Here is a 17090-nt window from a genome sequence, read left to right as displayed (position 1 = left end):
CCAAACCCACTTGCATCTCAGCAGATTCCAGGGAGTTGACACCTGGCTCTGAGAGGGTGCCAGCCCAGGGGTCAGGGGTCACACAAGCTCCAGAAGGAGGAAGTAGTTGGCTTGCAAGGCTGTCCTTTGGCATGGCTGTATAAATAACCTTTAATCTGCCCTGAGAGGAATGTGGGTATTCCGCTGTAGTCTTCAGGACAGGCTTTTATTTCTAAGAAATGTGAGCCATGAGGCAGATTTGCTACAACTTATTCTGGTGGGATTGTGTAGGCTGTGGCCAGGCCCTGAGCACCATGGCAAGCCCCTGCCTTTCTGTCTGCACTGCCTGTTCGTCTAGAGGCTAACTTGTTCTCAGCAGGACTCGAGTCAGCCAAAGCTGTCACGTGCTCTCCTCTGCTTGCCTTGCCCTCTCCTGGCCTACAGTCACGTGGGTGGGAGTGGGAAGCACCGAGCCTGGGGCCCAGTCCCCCACACTGCCCAGACTGTCCTACAGCACCCTTTTCCTCCCACAGGCACAGCCCCAGCCCACTCCCCTAAGAGTCCATGGCTCCAGTGCCCCCACCCACCAGTGGTGCCTGTCTGGTGTGCGGTTACCACCTGCTCATGTTTAATTCATGCCTGGGGGTTGGGACCGGCTTCCCAAGAAAGAGAAGAACTCCCCTGGGGTCTCACTCAATTCCTGCCCGCCCTGCAGGGCACATGACTGAAGCCCCAGCCTCCTGCCCAGGCCTGGGGCTGGGAGCGGAAGCCACCACAGACCTGAAGGACACTGTCCCAGCCAAGTCACAGCCACCATTCATTAATCCACAACCATGGAATGTCTTTGGGCCAATCAGCAGGGTCTCCAAGGGCTCCCCAAGGGCTCTAATAATCCTGCAATGATTAGCAGGGGCCACGGGGTCAGTGCACACCAGTTGGTCGGGAGGTCGGCTATGGGAGGGGCAGCCAGCATCAGAGCTGCCTGTCTCTTTTCATGCCAGCCTGGATGGGAGGCTGTTTGGACACACTGATTACTCACCAGCCTCCCCCTTTTGTCTGCCAGCCCAGCCTGACTCCTTGAGATTGTGAATAGCTCCATCTCGCCTGGGAAAATTGCTGAACGACTGAACCAGTCCGCTCCCGGATTTTCCGACAGGCCTATGCTGCGGCTGGAGTCCTCCTCTGGACTGGGGGGCTGCCTGCCCGTGCTCCTGGCTCTCCTTGGCATGGCCTGGGCAGAGGCGCAGCAGCCCCAGCTGCAGGAGGAGCAAACTCCAATGCCCGGAGGTAAGGGTCTCTGTGTGAGGCAAGAGGTGGCGGATCTATGAGCTCTGTAGAAGAGTGCTTGGGAAATTCTGGAAGCCAGTTTGAGGCCCGAGCCCTGGGCATGCTGGTGCGGTTTAAAGGCAACCCTTGGACAATCCAGGGGCCAAGATGCGTGGGAGAGGCTGAGCTGGGGAGGAGGAAGGATGAAGGGGAATGGGCCCAAGCTTGGGGTTCGAGGAGGAATACCAGCCTGGAGCCTGAAGCTGGGGCCCTAGGAGAGACTCCGTGGCTGAGAGGAGCACCAGCCAGGGGGCTTCTGCCAGCCCAGGGCTGGCCCCCATTCTCTCTGTCACACCCATCCCCTGCTCTCAGCCCAAGGGCTCCTTTACACCTCAGCCCCTCTCTCTCCCCACACTTCTCCCCGAGTGCCCCCATCTCTCTGCTTCGGGTCCTCCCACGCACGCCCACTATCCTCCTGTCCCACCTTAGATCTGGTTTCCTAAGGGCAGGGGTGCATTCTCATCTTGCCATGGTGTCCCCCCGACCCCATCGCCCAGGGGACAGGCCCGGGTCCGACTGCTCAGGCCAGCCTGACCTTGTCTCCCACCCCAGCCCTGAGCAGGAAGGAGAGTTTCCTGCTCCTCTCACTGCACAACCGCCTGCGCAGCCAGGTGCAGCCCCCTGCGGCCAACATGCGGAGAATGGTGAGTGCCCCCACCCGGGCTCAAGGAGGGGGCAGCTGGAGGGGCAGCCCTGAAGAGGGCTCAGGAGGCCATGCCAGCACCAGACACCCTTCCACCTGGGCAAGGCAGAAGGGGCAGCCAGTCACCTTGCCTAAGGCAGTACCAGGCCTGGTTGTTGGGGCTTCTGCAGCTTCCTGCTTCCCCGAAGGGCAGTCCCTTTGGCCTTCTTGTTGCCCTGGAGACCAGGAGGCATGGAAGGAGCTGGGTGGGAAAAAGGAGCTTCACAAAGGAGTCTCAGCAGGATGGAGGGGATGAGGACCAGGAGGGAGAGGCATCCTGCTCAAGGGAGGAGGCTTATGCGTGACCAGGACCCAGAGCTTCTTCACGGGTTTGTCTGGAGGACTAGGAGGAGCCCCTTCACATTCCCTCTTCATTCACTGAGGGCCAGGGTAGGGGGTGTAGGGCTTCCTACGACCCCTCGTGGGGGCTGCCCTAGTGGAAAGCTGCCCGCGTAGCGTGGGACCCCAGCTTCCACAGCCCATGTTAACAGGCCAGAGAGTGAGGGTGAGCAGGGTTCCCCATGGCTGCCTCCCACAAACTCCTCTGAGACTAGTTGAGCTGTGGTGACCTTGAGAGCTCCCGGGTCAGTTTCCCAGGATATGGGGGTAGAGCAGGAGGACTGGAGAGGGTCACTCCTCCTCCTTTTGCTGCTCTGCAGAGGCTCCGCCCCTCCTTAAGTTCCAAGTCCTGGCTCCCAATCCCTACACCCCACACTCCCAGCCCTAGCACCTGGTGTGGGGGCGCTCCCCATCAGCTGGTCGGCAGTTTCTACACTTTTCAAGCCCCTTTTGCCAAAGCCTTAGAAAATAGCATTTCATAAAAGGTGCAAGTGGAGTCCCCACTCAGTCTCCCTCACACCTATGGCTTTGGCCCTGGGAACCCCCACGGGCCACCAGGGCCACCGGGGCTCTTACCCAGGAGAGGGGAGGTTGAGGCCCTGGGGCTGCTCTTGGCTCCCGCCTTCAGCAGCAGCAGCATCACTATGACCCCCCCGGCCATGGCCCACTGTGGGTCAGGCCCTGACCATAGCGCTCTCCTCCCTGCATCCATTTACTCCTACCCACTTAATCCTTACAACAATCTTAGCCTCTAGGTACCTTATTGTCCCCATTTCACAGAGGAAAACATTGAGTCTCATGGAGATTGGGGGACTGCTGGAGGTCACACAGCTAGAATGAGGTAGCTGGGCTGGACCAGGGCAAGGTGAGGGGGTGATGGACCATTACCCTGAAAGTCTCTCATTTCAGAGGAGGGGGTACGTTGGGGTGGGGAGGGGGACGCGAGGTCAGCTGGTACACGGGTGGGGAGAGCAGATTGGACCTGTTCCAGGGAACTCTGCTCACTGAGACCCAGGAGACCTCTCACACCCTCTCTGGTCCTGTTTCCCTGTTGGTGCCCTACACACTCCAAAGGCTGGGATGAGAGAATAGGACATAGTGGAATGGCCGCTGTGGCTTTTGGCATCACAGAAGGAAAGCCAAGTGGGAACAGCTGAGATGACAATGGCCGAGTCCAGGTAGACCTAACGGCAAACACAGAACCAGTGTGAAAGGCTTGGGCACTGCCCAGGGCTCACATTACGAGGCAGGAAAAGTTATCACAGTAGCCCATGCATCCCATGGCCTGGGCTGGCACTCCGCCTCAGGTCAGGCCTAAAGGGGTCCACACTGGAGTCAGGAGGATGGAGGCTGGCAGTCCCGGGTCGAGGGTCTAATACACCTAGGAGATTTCTGTGCAGGTCCTGTTTGACCTTCCTGGACCAGAAAAGTGGGCGAAACCCGCTCGGAGTGGTCAAGCAGACAAGCAGGACCCCTGGCCCAGTGCTCTCTTCACTGCAAGACTGGGTGCCCGGGGATGCGCTGGAGAAGGCAGAGGAGGGCCCCCTGCTGATATCTCTGTTTCTACCGCTCCCAGGACTGGAGTGAGAACCTAGCCCAACAGGCTCAGGCCAGAGCGACCCTCTGTGGTGCCCCGGCCCCACGCCTGCCGTCCACCCACCGGGCCACTCCACAAGTGGGCTGGAATGTGCAGCTGCTGCCCAAGGGCTCGGCATCCTTCATCCACGTGGTGGGCCTGTGGTTTGCAGAGGGCCAGCAGTACAGCCATGCGGCAGCTGAGTGTGCCCACAATGCCACCTGCACCCACTACACTCAGGTGAGGCCAGGGTACCAGTTCTGAGGCCCCTATGCCACTAGGGTTAGCTCAGTAGAGCTATAGTTTGTTCTAAAATTGGTGGTTGCTTTTGCCCCAATTTGCATAGTTTTACTTTTTTCAGATTTAAATATGAAATATTACAAACATAAATCAAATAATGGACTCCATCTCACCCCCTATTTAGATAACGTTAACTGTATTCATTTCTCATCTCTTCAAAGAAACAGTCTCTAAATTAAACTATAGATCTACTCCCTCCCATTCTTCTGAACCCCCCACTCCAGAGATAACCTTCCTGAAGTTCAGGTGGATCCCTCCCAAGCATGTTTCCTTTCATTTTTTTCTATATATCTGGCATTGTTTAGGTGCTAGGGGACAGCACTGGAAAAGCACAGGCCAAATCCCAAGCATGTTTTCATACATTTTCTATACAAGTGTTTTTATGCCCTTTCTACTTGTGCAGGTGGGTTGTACGTTATTACATCGTACATAAGTGCTCTATTTGTCTCCTTTTGTATTTGTGTTCATCACTCCAGACCACACTTGTAAGATATACTTCCATTGATGCCGATACCCATGGGTGATTCACTATGAATAAACTGCAATTTACAGGCATCTAGGTTATGTTAACCTTTTTACTATTACAAGTCAGGCCTCAATGCACATATCTTATTTCTAATCCTCTTGTACCCATGTACCCAGAGTTTCACTGGGACACACTGAGAAGGGGAATTGCTGGGTCACAGAGGACATACACCCACAACCTTGCTGGGGGTATTGCCAAAGTGATAAGCCAACTGTACTCCCACCCACAAACCAGTTCCCACTTTCCCAGTATTGCCAGGCTCCACAATTTTCACAAGTCAAGGTTGTGAAATGCCACCTCATTCTGTTTTTAATTTGTATTTCCCTGACTACTTGTGAGATTGAGCATATTTCTTGTTCTGTTAATTGCCTGTTCATGTCTCTTGCCCATTTTTATAATGTGCGGTCTCTTTTTCTTATTAATTTGTAAGCATCCTTTCTATGTTTTTTATATATATTGTTGTTCATCTGGGTTGCAAATACCTTTTTCTAGCATATGGCTTGTATTCTTTCTTCATTTATGCTACCTTTCATGTATAGAAGATTTTAATATTAACATAATCCATTTCCTGTTTTTTTTACTTAATAGTTCATCCATTTGTTGTATCATATTTAAGAGATCCTTTCTACTCTGGCATCAGAAGGATATTCTTCCTACATTTCCTTCCAATGTTTAAATGTTTTCCTTTTTCATACTGAAGTCATTAAGCCACCTGGAATTTTTGGTGCATGGTGTGACATAGGATTTAATTTGCTCTTTTTCCACAAAATGGGCATCTTTTATTGAATCTTTCCCCTGCTGACTCATAATGCCTCCTTAGACATATGCCAGGCTCACATATCCACATAGGTCTGTTGCTGAGTGCTCTGTTTTATTCTGTTGGTCTTTTCGTTTATCTTGTACAAATTCTGTTTTAATTATGGTATTATAAAAAGTTTTGACAGGAAAATCCCCCATATTATTATTGTTCAAAATTATCTTGACTATTCTTCGTTCCTGATTCTTTCTATAAATTTAATAAATAGCCTTTATCAGGTTACAGACATTTCTTTCTAATCTAAGTTTAAGGATTTTTAAAATCATGAATTAGGTCTTGTGTTTTATCAAATGCTTTTTCTGCATCTATTAAAATAATCATATGGTTTTTCTTTGACCATTAAAATGATGAACTACATGAACAATTTTTTTGTGTGTACAAAGATGGTATATGACACTAGATCTCCCTAGCCACATATTTTTCTAAGTTTCATTGTAGAAAATTCAAACATATAGTGGTCAGAATGATATAATGAACCCCCATGTACCCATCACCGACTTCAACAATTAGCAACTCATGGTTTCATGGCTCATCTGTTTTCATCTATATCCTTACCTATTTCCATCTCCTCCTACATAATTTTTAGCAAATTTCAGACATTATATAATTTTATCCATAAATAAGTAATGCACATATCTTATTTCTAATCCTCTTGTACCCCCATACCCAGAGTGAAACTCTGAGTACATAATTTTTAGCAAATTTCAAACATTGTATAATTTTATCCATAAATAAGTTTTTATCTCTAAACTACAGTTCTTTTAAAAAAAATATAATCACAATACCAGCAAATATATTTATCATTTTCTTTAATGTTAACTCTTCCTTGCCTTCCTACTTCCAGGGCTATAATTTATCTCGGTACCATATGTTTTAACGGTTAGTCAAATGCTACAACACTTTAGCAAACAGCCACTACTCCAAGTTCCCAGAATGCACCTGGCCTAGCCTCTTCCCTAGGACCCCTAGGATCTCTCCTATGACTAGAACCAAAAAGGGAATGCCATGCACAGTAGTGGGCCTCCAGGATCTGCTCCAGCCCAACATCTCTTCTGATTGGCAAGTGCCCATGCCTACTGGTTGTTAAGTACTTTGATTATCTGCCTACTTGGCATGTCACGTGATGTGAAATAATGTGATGGGGGTGTGTGTGTGTTATGTTTTGTTTTTAATTCCTTGCTGGATTTGTTTTGCTGAGATATTATTTGATAGTGAAAGTGTCCTCCGATTTTCCTTTCTCATACTGCCCTTTTCTGGGTTATAGCAATGCTATACAGACCTCCTAAAATGAGTTGGAAACTTTGCCTCATTTGCTATTTCCTGGAAGAGTTTCTATAATATATGCTGTAACACACCTGTAAAACTATTTGGGTCTTGTTCTATTTTTTGGTTGGTTGTTTTTGTGTGTGTATGTCAGTGGGTTTTTAACTACTGATTCAACTTCTAGAAATGTCAGATTTTCTGTTTCTTCTTGAGAGAGTTTTGCCAAGTTCTATTTTCTGGGAAATTATCCATTTTATGTTTTCCAACTTATTGATCACAATTATTCTTTTTAAAGAATTTTGTTGCAAAGTTTATTTTTTGAGTTAGGTATAAATAGAATAGCCCATTCACTATCTTGACTTTTAGAACTCTTAGCTTTTCAAATTCTAAAAAATGAATTGGTAATAGAAAATAATGAGTTGGCTTGCGTTACATTAACATTCAATTACAAATGTAATATAAGCTCCTGTAAAATAAGAATCTGTACAATAAAATGGCAGGCAGGTGGTGACAGTCACACTTCATAATTGTTCATTATTTCACAGAGATTTTAAACTAGAATTAAACAGAGATTTTTAAAAGTATTTACTGTGTCCATAGCCAATGTCCTTTTAAAATTCCCAACTTGATTTGTGCCTTCTCTTTTATTCTTTACCAATTTTCCAGAGGTTTCTCTATTTAACGAATCAACTTTTTGTTTGTTTTCATTCTTTTTTCTTATTATTAATTTCTGCTCTTATTTTTATTATTTTCTTCTATTTTGTTTTACTCTATTATTATTTTTATTTCATGATATGGGTCCTCGGGTCATTAACTTTTAAGTCTTTTTTTTTTTAATTTCTGCTATATGCATTTAAAGCTAAAGATTTCCCTCTAAACTTGTTAGCTGCATCCCATAAGTTTTGACATTTAGTGTTTTCATTGTCATTTAGGTCTAAGTGTTCTCTATTTTCCATCATGACGTCGTCTTTGAGTCTGAAGTGTATATTTAAATTTCCAAAGCATGCTTTCTTCTTTATTGCCAAGTAACTTACTCTAGATTTTATTGCATTGAATTCATAGAATATATCCCGTAGGATATCGGTTCTTTGGTATTTGATGAACCTTGCTTTGTAGTTTAGTGAGGGGTCACTGTTTGCAAGCATTCCATGCATTCCTAAAAAGAACATATATTCTTTAATTGTTGGATATGTATGTGTGACCACATGTTCATCTCTCCCTGCCTCATGCTTGTCATTTTAAGTGGTTTGCTCAGTTCTTCCTGTGTTTTGACCATTTGTGCTATTTCCGAGTTGTCACTGATTCTCAAACTTTAAATCTAAATTTTGAATACTATTAAAGAACTGTATCCATTAGCTTTTGCTGCTCAACACACTACATCTTACGATGCTGCAGATCATCGATTTGAGTTGGAATCAGCTGAGAGGTTCTTCTGGTCTTGGCTGGGCCCCCTCATGCAACTGCAATCAGCTTCTGGGTTGTCTGGAAGTTGGCTGTCTAGAGGGGCCTCAACTGCCTCATCTCTGCCCTTGGAGGTCTTTCAGCCTCTAGCAGGCTTGCTCATGTGGTGGCTTGAGCATAGTGTTATGAGAGTAGAAATTCCAGGGTTCCCTGAGGCCTCGGTTCAAAACCCTCTCAGGAGCACTTCTGCTGCAGTCTGTCAGCCAATGCAAGCCACAAAGCCAACCAGATTCAAGGTGGGGAAAAGAGAGTCTTCTTATTGAAGGAAAGAGCTGCAAAGCCACATTTAATAAGGGGGCTATAGCGAGAAGTGTGGCCATTTTTGCAATGTCGCAAGGCCTTTCATGTCCAGATCTTTCTTTTGCTATTCTCTGCCACCCATCTACCATCTCCCCTCCCTTCTGGTATCTACTGAGCCTTGCTCCTCCATTCCCCCCGACCCAGAAGACCTTCCTAGACCATTCCCACTCATCCTTAAAGCCCTGCACAGCACAGCTGCTGCTCCTCAGGAAGGTGTCTGTCTGCCTGGTTTGGGGCCAAAGCTGTGTCCTTCCTCCCCAGGCAAGCAGCACCTGTGCTGCTGGCCCCCAGATTGGGAGTGGGGGTGGCCCAATAGGATTTCTGAGCCACTGTGTCTCCCACAGCTCGTATGGGCCACTTCAAGCCAGCTGGGCTGTGGGCGACACCCCTGCTCTGGGGGCCAGGCGGAGATGGAAGCCTTCGTCTGTGCCTACTCTCCTGGGTAAGTCCCCACCACTGCTGGGCTGTGCGTGTTGAGGGTGGGATATTTTCACTGAGGGTGAGGCACCCACCCACCCACGCACCTAAAAGACTTTCACCTCTTGGTCTGCACCCTTGGTGGGAGAGGAAAGAAGGGAGAAAGAGAAAGGGCGCAGAGATGGGCAGCACCCACGATTCTGGCCATGCAGAATGCGGCACCTCCCCAGATGCTCCTTCCTGGAGGCACTCCCAGCTTTCAGGGAGTTTGCCTAGAATTAGTTTGAAGGCCTTTTCTTTCCTAGGAAATCTCTCAGTCTCACCCAGCTCCCTGACTCCCTGACTGGGCCAGAAGGAGCTGAAGGGGCCAGTAGGGCAGGCAGCAAAACCTGCCCCTGCCTGGCCCGAGGCCAGGCCATTCCAGCCCTCTGGTGCTTGCTCTCACAGAGGCAACTGGAAGGTCAATGGGAAGACAATTGTCCCCTACAAGAAGGGCGCCTGGTGTTCACTCTGCACAGCTAGTGTCTCGGGCTGCTTCAAAGCCTGGGACCATGCAGGGGGCCTCTGCGGTAAGTGCCCACCCTGCCTGCCTCCTGTTAGGGCAGTGGGTATATGAGAGCTTGATCTGGTGATCTAGAGGTGGGTGGCAGCATCCTAAAGGGCTATCCCAGAAAGGCACCTGCCTAGAGGAGGGCCTCCTCTCAGAGTTCCCTTCTTATATGACCAGAGGTCCCCAGGAACCCATGTCGTATGAGCTGCCGGAACCACGGACATCTCAACATCAGCACCTGCCACTGCCACTGTCCCCCTGGCTACACGGGCAGATACTGCCAAGGTAAGAGGCACCTAGAGTTCCAGATCACCACAGCCCCAGGGAACCCAGAGAGGGGAGCCTAGGTCCAGCGCCCATACAGACAGCCTCCATGGGACGAGGAGGGGGACAGTGGCAGTCACAGATGCATATTCACGCTCGTGTAGTGTGTCCAGGAGCTGCACTGCACTCACTGAGTCGGTTGCGAGGGAGTCAAGGGTGTTAGGGAGTGCTGACCGTGTGCTTGCTGATTTGCACACTGCATATAGTCATTTGATAAGTATTCATTGAGCACCAACTGTCTGCCAGACCCTGAGCTATGCCGTGGATTCAAAGTGGAGTCAGATATGGCCCTGTAGGCTCTGGGGTGGAAGGAGGAAGATAGAATTAGGCTCCAGAAGTGGATTCTTTTCCTATTGTCCTTCTGCCCCAGCACTGTGGCTGTGGACAGGTCAACTCCCAAACCCCAATTTGCTTCTCTCTACAATAAGATAGAACCAAACACACCAAGTGTGGCAGAGGTTGGGGCCCCATGGGTTCTGTCCCTGAGCAGGGTGATCTCTCTGTGGTTGGCCAGTCCCTGCACGTCCACAGCCTGTGAGGGGCAGAATGAGAGTCAGAGGCTGAGCACAGCACCCTTCTGCCCCATCCTCACTGCAGTGCGGTGCAGTGAGCAGTGTGTGCACGGCCGGTTTCGGGAAGAGGCATGCTCCTGTGTCTGCGACTTTGGCTACGGAGGAGCCCAGTGTGCCAGTGAGTCCTGACCCCTCCCAGGACCCGCTCGACGGAGTGCTGGATCCGGCTCCGCCACGCAGCTCACATTTGCCCACAGTTACATTCTTCCCAATTCCCTATTCAGTGACGTCACATTGGTAGCTTGAAATGGGCCATGGTGGAGGGATTCACACCACAGAAACTGGCAAATGATGCGAATCATAGATATTTTTTGAGAGAGAGGCTGGTTGCTACACATCTACCAGCATATCACTCACTCTCCAACATCTCCAACGTGGAGCAGGTGGCACCTTGAGCTCAGCTCCCTGGCAGGGCAGGAGGGGTCATGATTCTGAGGTCCCCACACATAAAACTAGGCTCCCTTCTCCCTAGCCAAAGTGCACTTTCCCTTCCACACCTGCGACCTGAGGATCGATGGAGACTGCTTCACGGTGTCTTCAGAGGCAGACACCTACTATGGAGCCAAGATGAAATGCCAGGTGACAGTTGACCCCTGCCTTCCCAGGAACCCCCCTAATTCTCAAGCAAGGGTCTTAATGGAGGGACCCTGGGTTAAGAGATGGTTCCTTCGACATCTCCTGACCTGCTTCTCATCATTAGTTTAGAGCAGGAGCCCACTCAGAGGCCCATGGAAGCCAAGGGGTACTTAATGAGTTGAGGGACCAGGGACACGGCCCCTCCCAACCTGCATCCAAGGAGCCACCCTGACTCAGCTCCAGCCTCTGGCTGCGGGCGGAAACACAAGTTCAGGGAGGCCAGAACTCAGGATTTTTCAGGAGAACCAGAAATCCAGATTCTCATTGGCATTTCTAGGTTTATTAATGTTGGCAACCAATGCAAATGTATTTAAGACACTGAGCAGATGAAACCCTTCCAAGGGTGGCACCCTGCCAATCTGGGCCCCTGTGCACAGAGAGAGGAGATGCAGGCAGGGGACAGGAAGGGGAATCCCTGCTCTAATAGGCAGGAGGCTGTGTTTGTGTGAGTGTGTGTGTGTGTGTGCGCGCACGTGTGTGTGTGCGCGTGTGTGTGTGCATGCAGGGATGACAACAGCACAGCCAGCACACACATTTGCCATCCATGGCCACGGTGGGGTGGCAGGAAGGGCTGGCCTGAGCTCTGGGGTCCTGCTAGCATGACCCAGAGTGAGGGTTGCAGGAAAAAGGTGGAGTCCTAGCCCAGATCGAGAGCCAGAAAGTACAGGACATCCTCGCCTTCTACCTGGGCCGTCTGGAGACCACCAATGAGGTGACTGACAGTGACTTTGAGACCAGAAACTTCTGGATAGGTGAGTTTGGGGCTGGGATGTCCCACGATGCTCCAGGCATCTGGGCTCTGGTAACCCAGAGCATCTACCTGCAGATAGAAAGGACTTGCAGCCCAGAATGGGGCCAGTAGTCAGGCTGGCAGCCCCCTTCTCTAGGGAGAGAGCTGAGGGGAGGGAGAACCAGCAGGGGGACTGGAAGAGCTAGGAAGGAGTTTATTCTGGGAAGAGCAGGCTCAGGGCTCAGGTCCCCCTTTCTTGGGTGATGGGGCCAACCTTGGCTGCCATGGCCCAGGGCTCACCTACAAGACCGCTAAGAACTCCTTCCGCTGGACCACCGGGGAGCACCAGTCCTTTACCAGTTTTGCCTTTGGGCAGCCTGATAACCAGGGGTGAGTCTGGGGTGCTCTCCCTTCCCTGGGGCAACCTTCTCCCCAGGCCTGCCCACTGAGCCTTCAGATGCCACTGAAGAACCTCCACCCAGACTGCTTCTTGGCCACGATCTCTGAGGGTCTGAGCCTCACTTGATACCCAGGTGCCCAGGAAGTCAGGGCACAGCTCGGTGTGGGTACAGTGCTGAGGTGAGGCACACCCCAGGCCTCCATAAAAGAGAGGGAACCCAAGAAGGCTTCATCCATCCACCTGACCCCACGGTCCCCTCCATCTATTACCCATCCTCCCCTTCCCCTTGCCACACCCCTCTGCCGGTGTCAACACACTGATTCCCGAATTCTTAGCTATCCACCCACCTGCATCTGTTCATACAACATCTACCTGCCAGCCAGCCTGTACCGTGGGCCTTCTGATTATACAGCCTTGCCCTGGGCTTCAAAGCCCAGAAATACCCAGGGCAGGGGTGGCAGGGGTAGAGGTGACCAGATTGTGTGGCCACCAAGGGCTCCAAATATCTCACCTAGCCCCCTCGACCTTCTTAATGGTAGCCAGGCCTGTGCCCCTGGCCCATCGCCTAGTGGAAGTCGGCCTGGTTGAGCTCCCAGGCACCTCTCCCTGCTGGGAGGGGAGGACACGAGCCTGTGCGCCCCCTGCGGGGAGGGGAGGACACGAGCCTGTCTGTTCCAGGTCCCCTCCGCAGCCCCCTACTGGCTGGGGTGGCTGAGTGCTAAGAGTGGGTAGGTGGAATTGCTCCCTCGAGTAGGGGTTGTGCTAAGACCTCCCAGCTTTCCTGATAGCAGCCACAATGGCCTGAGGAGCAGGGATGGGAGCTTGGGGTTGGGTCTGTCTCCCGGAAGCCCCAGATGTGGGATGGGGGCACTGAGGTCTCTTAGATGCAGGTGGCCTGCTGGGATAGAAGATTTAAGCCTCACCCAGACGCCTAATTTCATTCCTCCACTGCGAGCACCCAACATCTTGGCCCAGCAGGTTTGGCAACTGCGTGGAGCTGCAGGCATCAGCCGCCTTCAACTGGAATGACCAGCGCTGCAGAACCCGAAACCGTTACATCTGCCAGTTTGGTGAGGGCCCTCCCACGGCTCCCCGCTGTGGTTCCTGTCCCCTGGGTATTTGCTGGCCCAATCCAAGCTGCTAGGATGTCCAGATCACAGGCCAAAAAGTGTGTGAGCACACAGAGCCATCGAAAACATAGTGCTCAAGGAGGACACCTGAGGGGCCCAGTGGCAGGGAGATGGGCCTAGCTTCACACAGAGTGTCCACGCAGGGGCAGGACTAGAAGTACAGCCTGGCCCGGGGCTTCTCCAAGGTCCCTTTCCTCCTGTCATTAATGCTGTTATTTGGGGATCAGTGTTACCTGATTCCCTATAGCTCAGAGAACTCTGGCCCAGAATCGGCTCCCGGCAGCACCCGCTAGAAGGGTCCGGGGCTCCACGTGGGCCCATGGCCATGGGCACTTCAGGACCAAGTGCAACAGGATCCCCATCCCAAGAAATGCCTGGGCTGCTGTCAACCTTCACTCTACTCTGCTTCCTTCCCAGCTCAGGAGCACATTTCCCGGTGGGACCCAGAGCCCTGAGGCTGAGCCACGCCTCTCCCCTGCCAATGGGCGGGGACACCAGCCCTGCCTGCTTGTCTGCCTACCTGTCTGGAACTAGGGCCAGACCAGGACCGCAAGCCCACCATCCAAAAAGGTCTCAGACCTTGCAGGAAGTAGGATATGGAGTTCGAGTGAGGCCAATAGGGAGCCTGGCAGAGGGGGAGGGGAGCCTGGGGCCCCTCAGCCTGCTTTTGATTGGGAAGATGAGCTTCAATCAGGTTCTGAAACAGCAGCCAGGTCCATAGTCAGAAGAGACCACTCTCCTCCATCTGGGCTGGACCCTCTGGGGCAGATGGAGGTTCCTTGCTGCCCAGGAAGCACCCCACAAAAGATTAAACCAAGTTATGAATCAGCCAAACTTGTGAATGCTTGCTTTGAAGGAAAATTCAGATGAGCCAGGATGACTCTGGAAGACCAAAGAGTGCCTGAGACTCCACTGCCATTGCCTTCTGCCCACTCCAGTCTCTTCCCTGCTCACTCATGTGACCCAGGACATCCTCTGGACATTTTCGGGTCCCTAGTCGCTGAATAAGGCATAGATGTAGAAGCCTCATTTGCGTCCCTAATTTACTGCTCCCGCTCCTCTCATGCTTGCCTCTGTTGGCTTCGTGTTTCCGTTCACACCCTCTTTATTTATTATGACCGCTCCATGTGTTTCTGCTTTCTTTCTGATTATCTAAGCTAGGAGTCTGTTATGGCCCCATCTTCCTCCTTTCCTACAATGAGAGGGTGGACACAGGCAGGGGAAAGACTGGGAGGTACCATCATAGTGTCCAGAATGCACCATGTCCTACATGCACATCGTCGTGTGCCCACGTCATGTTGCTTTGCTGATTGGAGGTAAAAATATAGGGAGAAGAATATCAGTCATAATTCTTAGTTGCAACCAATAGAAACAGAAACAGCTCTGGCTAATTGTGGCAGGAAAAGAATTTATCAAAAGGACAATAATTTAAAAATGGGCACAAGACTTGAATAGACAGTTCTCCAAAGAAGTAATACAAATGGCCAATAAGCACATGAAAAGATGTTACACATCACTGGTCATTAGGAAATCCGAATCAAAACCACAATGAGAGACCCCATCACACCCATTAGAACGGCTGTTGTCAAAGAAACAGACTATAACAAGGGTTGATGAGGATGTGGACCAACTGGCACCCTCATACACCGCTGGTGGGAATGTAAAATGGTGAAGCCACTGTGAAAAACAGTTTGGCAATTCCTCAAAACGTTAAACACAACTACAATATGACCCAGCAATTCAACTTCTAGGTATCTAACCAAGAGAATTAAAAACAAGTACTCAAACAAACCCTTATACACAAAGTTCATAGCAGCATTATTCATAATAGCCAAAAGACAGAAACAACCCAGATGTCCACCAGTGGATGAACATGTAAACAAACTGTGGTGTGTACGTACAATGAAAAATTATCCAGCCAATAAAAGGAATGAAGTACTGATACACACCTACTTCAATGTGGATGAACCTTGAAAACGTTATTCTAGGCGAAAGAAGCTAGTTACAAGAGGTCATATATTGTATGATTCCATTTATATGAAATATTCAGAATAGGTAAAATCTGCAGAAACCACATTTGCGGTACTCAGGGGCAGGAGGAGAATGAGGAGCAACTGCTTAATGCACACAGGTTTCATTTTGGAACGATAAATATGTTGTAGAACTTAGATAAATCACAACGTTGTAAATGTACTAAATGCCACCACATTGATTGATTTCATGTTATGAAAATTTTACCTCGATTTAAAAAAAAAGCGAGACAGTTGATCACAGGATCTTGGGGAGAGTTGGAGGGCCAGACTGGGTGCCTATGTGGCTAGAAATAGTGGCCCAAATTCTGCTGCAAGGCCAGCCTGGGTAGACTTCTGTGTCACTGCTGCCAGGCATGGGAACTGCCGAGCACACTCTGGCCACAGTGACACTGGAGCCACCTTTGTGACAACACCACCTCTGCTGTGGCACCTAAGGCTGAGCCTCTGACACCCCAGCCACCAGTTGCTGCATCTCCCGTCAGCATTCCTAGTGCTACTGCACCGTTCCTCACCAATGTGTGTCTCAGGGCCGCGGCAGAAGACGTGCCTTTGGGACCATCTCAGGATTTGTGGGTGGAGGTGGCGGTGAGCAGGTCTTACCTGAAACATCCATTGCAACCCAGAGGTAAGGTAGCATAATGAGATGGTTCTCCATGTCGGTGCATACCAGAAACATTGGCATCACCTGTGAACGTGTTGGAACTGCAAATTCTCAGCTGCCCCAAATCTAGTTCTGAAGATGAGGCATGCTATCTTGGTTTTAACCAGACCTCAAGCTACTTTGAATGCAGGCTCAGGTTCGGGAACCAGTGGCGGAGGCAAAGAGTTTGAGCCTGAAGTGAGAGCACGTGAATTTAGTCCAGGCTCTGCCATTTACTGTCTTCAGGTGAGTGCCTTAACACCGAAGGGAACCAGTTGTCTCAGTTTGTCCCAGTGTTAGCACTCGGAGTCACACATGCTGGGAAACTCCTCCATCCCAGGCAAACCAAAACAGTATCACTCTAAAACATGCCTCTTCCTCATTTCCTTCTGTAAAATAGGGATAATAAAATAACAAAACATTAAAGTATTTGGAACAATGACTGGCGAGGCTGGTCAACACTGATGAATGTTAGTTCAGCTGAGCTAGTGCCCTAATTTTTTTATTCCTACATCGACATTATACAGTCTAAACCTCATTTGTTAACTAAATGAATTTTAAATAAGTACAGTGCTTCAATCTGTGCCTGGCAGATAGTAAACGTTCAGTAATTCTTAGCTATTCTTATTTGTCTTCTTATTAGCTGTTAGCTAATATTATTCGGCCATAATTGAGTCCACGTCTCAAGCAACCATCAGAGCCAATAATTAGAACCATCCCATCTATTCAAGCTAGCCCCAGAGAACCCTAAATATCAATACATTCAACCCCATCTAATGTTATTTCCTTCCTTCCCCAGTCTCCACCCTCAGAATCCATTCCCAGAGCACTTTGTCAGGTTTTCGCCAATGCAAATTAGCAAAATCTCATATTTCTTTTGGTAATTCAATCCTCTTCCCAGATTTAAACTAAATGGCCCCCAGGGGCCTGCAGGGATCTGACTTGTTATTTTCAGTCTGGAAAAAATGAAGGACGGTGGGGTAGGGGCACACAAGGGGACTCCTTCAGGGCAAGGGCATTGCAGGGTGTATTACTTAAGGAAATGGTAGCTGCTGGCCATCGTTGCACATGTACAATGGGGGCACCGTG

At 50.0% G+C, this 17090-nt stretch overlaps 1 protein-coding gene across 4 annotated transcripts; it reads left to right on the top strand.

Moving 5' to 3' along the window:
• The first annotated feature begins 971 nt into the window (after positions 1-971).
• LOC102888569 (C-type lectin domain family 18 member A) lies at positions 972-14156 on the top strand. 4 transcript variants are annotated; one of them, XM_025045384.1, is made up of 12 exons: positions 973-1266; positions 1858-1949; positions 3903-4142; positions 8914-9011; positions 9434-9555; positions 9714-9821; positions 10458-10550; positions 10905-11011; positions 11691-11820; positions 12092-12188; positions 13083-13268; positions 13746-13884. In XM_025045384.1, the coding sequence occupies exons 1-11, from the start codon at positions 1140-1142 to the stop codon at positions 13225-13227; spliced, it is 1359 nt and encodes a 452-aa protein (XP_024901152.1). In that variant the 5' UTR covers positions 973-1139; the 3' UTR covers positions 13228-13268; positions 13746-13884. The 4 variants fall into 4 exon arrangements, with proteins under 4 accessions (XP_024901153.1, XP_024901152.1, XP_015443172.1 ...); XM_006909882.3 differs by having other exon boundaries at positions 975-1266; positions 13177-13268; positions 13746-14156; XM_025045385.1 differs by lacking the exon at positions 10458-10550 and having other exon boundaries at positions 972-1266.
• The last annotated feature ends 2934 nt before the right edge of the window (positions 14157-17090 follow it).

The sequence above is a fragment of the Pteropus alecto genome, unplaced genomic scaffold (genome assembly GCF_000325575.1).
Source record: "Pteropus alecto unplaced genomic scaffold, ASM32557v1 scaffold42, whole genome shotgun sequence".
Lineage (NCBI taxonomy): Eukaryota > Metazoa > Chordata > Mammalia > Chiroptera > Pteropodidae > Pteropus > Pteropus alecto.
This window is presented reverse-complemented; position numbering and strand designations above follow the sequence as displayed.

What these genes read in the sequence shown, in the direction of transcription:
- LOC102888569 (XM_025045384.1), top strand. Translation starts at nt 1,140, where the DNA reads ATGCTGCGGCTGGAGTCCTCCTCTGGACTGGGGGGCTGCCTGCCCGTG. An exon ending in CACGGGCAGATACTGCCAAG is followed by an intron (nt 9,822 to 10,457) that starts GTAAGAGGCACC and finishes TCCTCACTGCAG; the next exon opens with TGCGGTGCAGTGAGCAGTGT. An exon ending in GGGCAGCCTGATAACCAGGG is followed by an intron (nt 12,189 to 13,082) that starts GTGAGTCTGGGG and finishes GAGGTCTCTTAG; the next exon opens with ATGCAGGTGGCCTGCTGGGA.